The 1,889-nt window shown below is 42.2% G+C and overlaps 1 protein-coding gene across 1 annotated transcript in view; it reads right to left on the bottom strand.

Moving 5' to 3' along the window:
- LOC103393678 (protein CYR61) overlaps positions 1 to 1,614 on the bottom strand; it is a 6,530-nt gene extending 4,916 nt beyond the window's left edge. The window contains exon 1 of the mRNA XM_008330727.3: positions 1,214 to 1,614. Coding sequence (XP_008328949.1) covers positions 1,214 to 1,264 — 51 coding nt within the window. The 5' untranslated portion in view covers positions 1,265 to 1,614. The remainder of the gene's footprint in view (positions 1 to 1,213) is intronic.
- Between the last annotated feature and the right edge of the window lie 275 nt (positions 1,615 to 1,889).

Here is a 1,889-nt window from a genome sequence, read left to right as displayed (position 1 = left end):
GTAGTAGTAGTAGTAGTAGTAGTGGTGGTGGGGGGGGTAGTAGGAGTGGGGGGAGGGGGGGGGGGAGGAGGAGGAGGAGGAGGAGGAGTCAGCTCTGGATCCAGAGATCAGAGAATTTCCTCACAGTGTCATCATCTAAATACCCCACACTGTCCCACCCCACAGGGGTATCTGTGACCCTCACCTGACCCCCCCCCCACCTGCAGAGGCGGAGTCACGTCATTACTTTTCACTTCTTCTCTTCTAGACAGGAAGTGACATCATGAGGTGCACCTTATATTAATACCTGTGTACTTTTACCTCAAAGATACTTCAACTGTGTATTACTGCAGCACCGAATCCTAAAGTACCTGTAGGAGAGCTGTACAAAAACCTGAGTAGTATTCAAAGTATTCAAAGTAAAGTACTATCCTGGAGAAAATGTGTACATTTCTGTTTGAAAAAAGTAGGAAGAAAGTACTGTGTGTACTGTAGTAGTACAATAGTTTCATCAATAGTAGTGTTTTTACCCCCCCCCCACACCCCTGACCATCAACAAATAAATCATCAAGTTACGGTGACTGTTACTACTGTTACTGCTGCTGTTACTGTTACTGCTGTTACTGCTGCTGTTACTGTTACTGTTACTGTTACTGCTGTTACTGCTGTTACTGTTACGGTGACTGTTACTGCTGTTACTGTTACGGTGACTGTTACTGCTGTTACTGCTGTTACTGTTACGGTGACTGTTACTGCTGTTACTGCTGCTGTTACTGTTACTGCTGTTACTGCTGTTACTGCTGCTGTTACTGTTACTGTTACTGCTGTTACTGCTGTTACTGCTGTTACTGTTACTTCTGTTACTGTTACTTATTTAGTTACACTCTTGGGTCGTGAACCCTCATTTGAGAAACACAACAGTAATGCTGGGATCCAGTAATAAATGGTTGAATTATGGTGGTTGTTGTACTGACTACTCTGTACTACTCTGTACTCTGTACTACTTCTATCTAAGTACTGTGTACTCCTACATCCTAGACTTTTTACTGATCGATTTATAGTATAATATTTTCATACTTAATTACTTTTTATTAAAAAAGACAACAATCTAAGTCCAGTCCTTTGGATCCACGGTTCAATAATTATTTATTTATTGTTGTTAATATTCTGTCGTGTCGTGGAATAAGACACACACACACACACACACACACACACACCCCGGTCAGACACTCACCACGCCGACCGTCAGCAGCTGAAGGGCAGCCAGTACCAGCAGCGTCCCCATGCTGTCAGTCCAGTCACATAGAAGTCCGCTCTCGGTCCAAACTGAGTTAAATCCTCCACACAGACACGAACACAATCCGATTTAATCCGATTTAATCCGATTCAATCTGGTGATTTCGTTCCAGTGTCCTCCATTATTTGTAAACTCTCATCGATCAACTTTTCAAGAGCGCTTTTTATATCAGACCCTGCGTCTGATGGAAGCCACGCCCACTCGAGCCTCCTCTGCCCAATCAGGATGCAGGCGCGTTTCCACGGCTCCCTGCAGTGACAGATGAGAGGGGCGTGGCTTTACCATCATTTTGGAGGCGTGGCCAAGCATGAAAGCAGTCATTCAGTCAAGAATGACTACATTCCACAGAGGAGCCGCTGAGGAGAGGTTATTTATTTATGTTTGGTGAAAATAATATTTTTGATGCTGCTGCTGCTGCTGCTGCTGCTGCAAAAAGTCAAATAAATAAGTCAGCGCTGCATTAATACTGGAGGAAAACAGCCAACAGCTGCTTAAGAAAAATACCTTTAAAAATTATATATATATGTACATATATATACAGTATATGTACATATATATGTACATATATATATATATACTGTATATATATGTACATATATATGTACATATATAT

This window comes from Cynoglossus semilaevis, chromosome 17 (genome assembly GCF_000523025.1).
Source record: "Cynoglossus semilaevis isolate Cse_v1.0 chromosome 17, Cse_v1.0, whole genome shotgun sequence".
Classification (NCBI taxonomy): Eukaryota; Metazoa; Chordata; class Actinopteri; order Pleuronectiformes; family Cynoglossidae; genus Cynoglossus; species Cynoglossus semilaevis.
The sequence above is the reverse complement of the archived record's forward strand: the minus strand, read 5'-3'. Positions and strand labels throughout refer to the sequence as shown.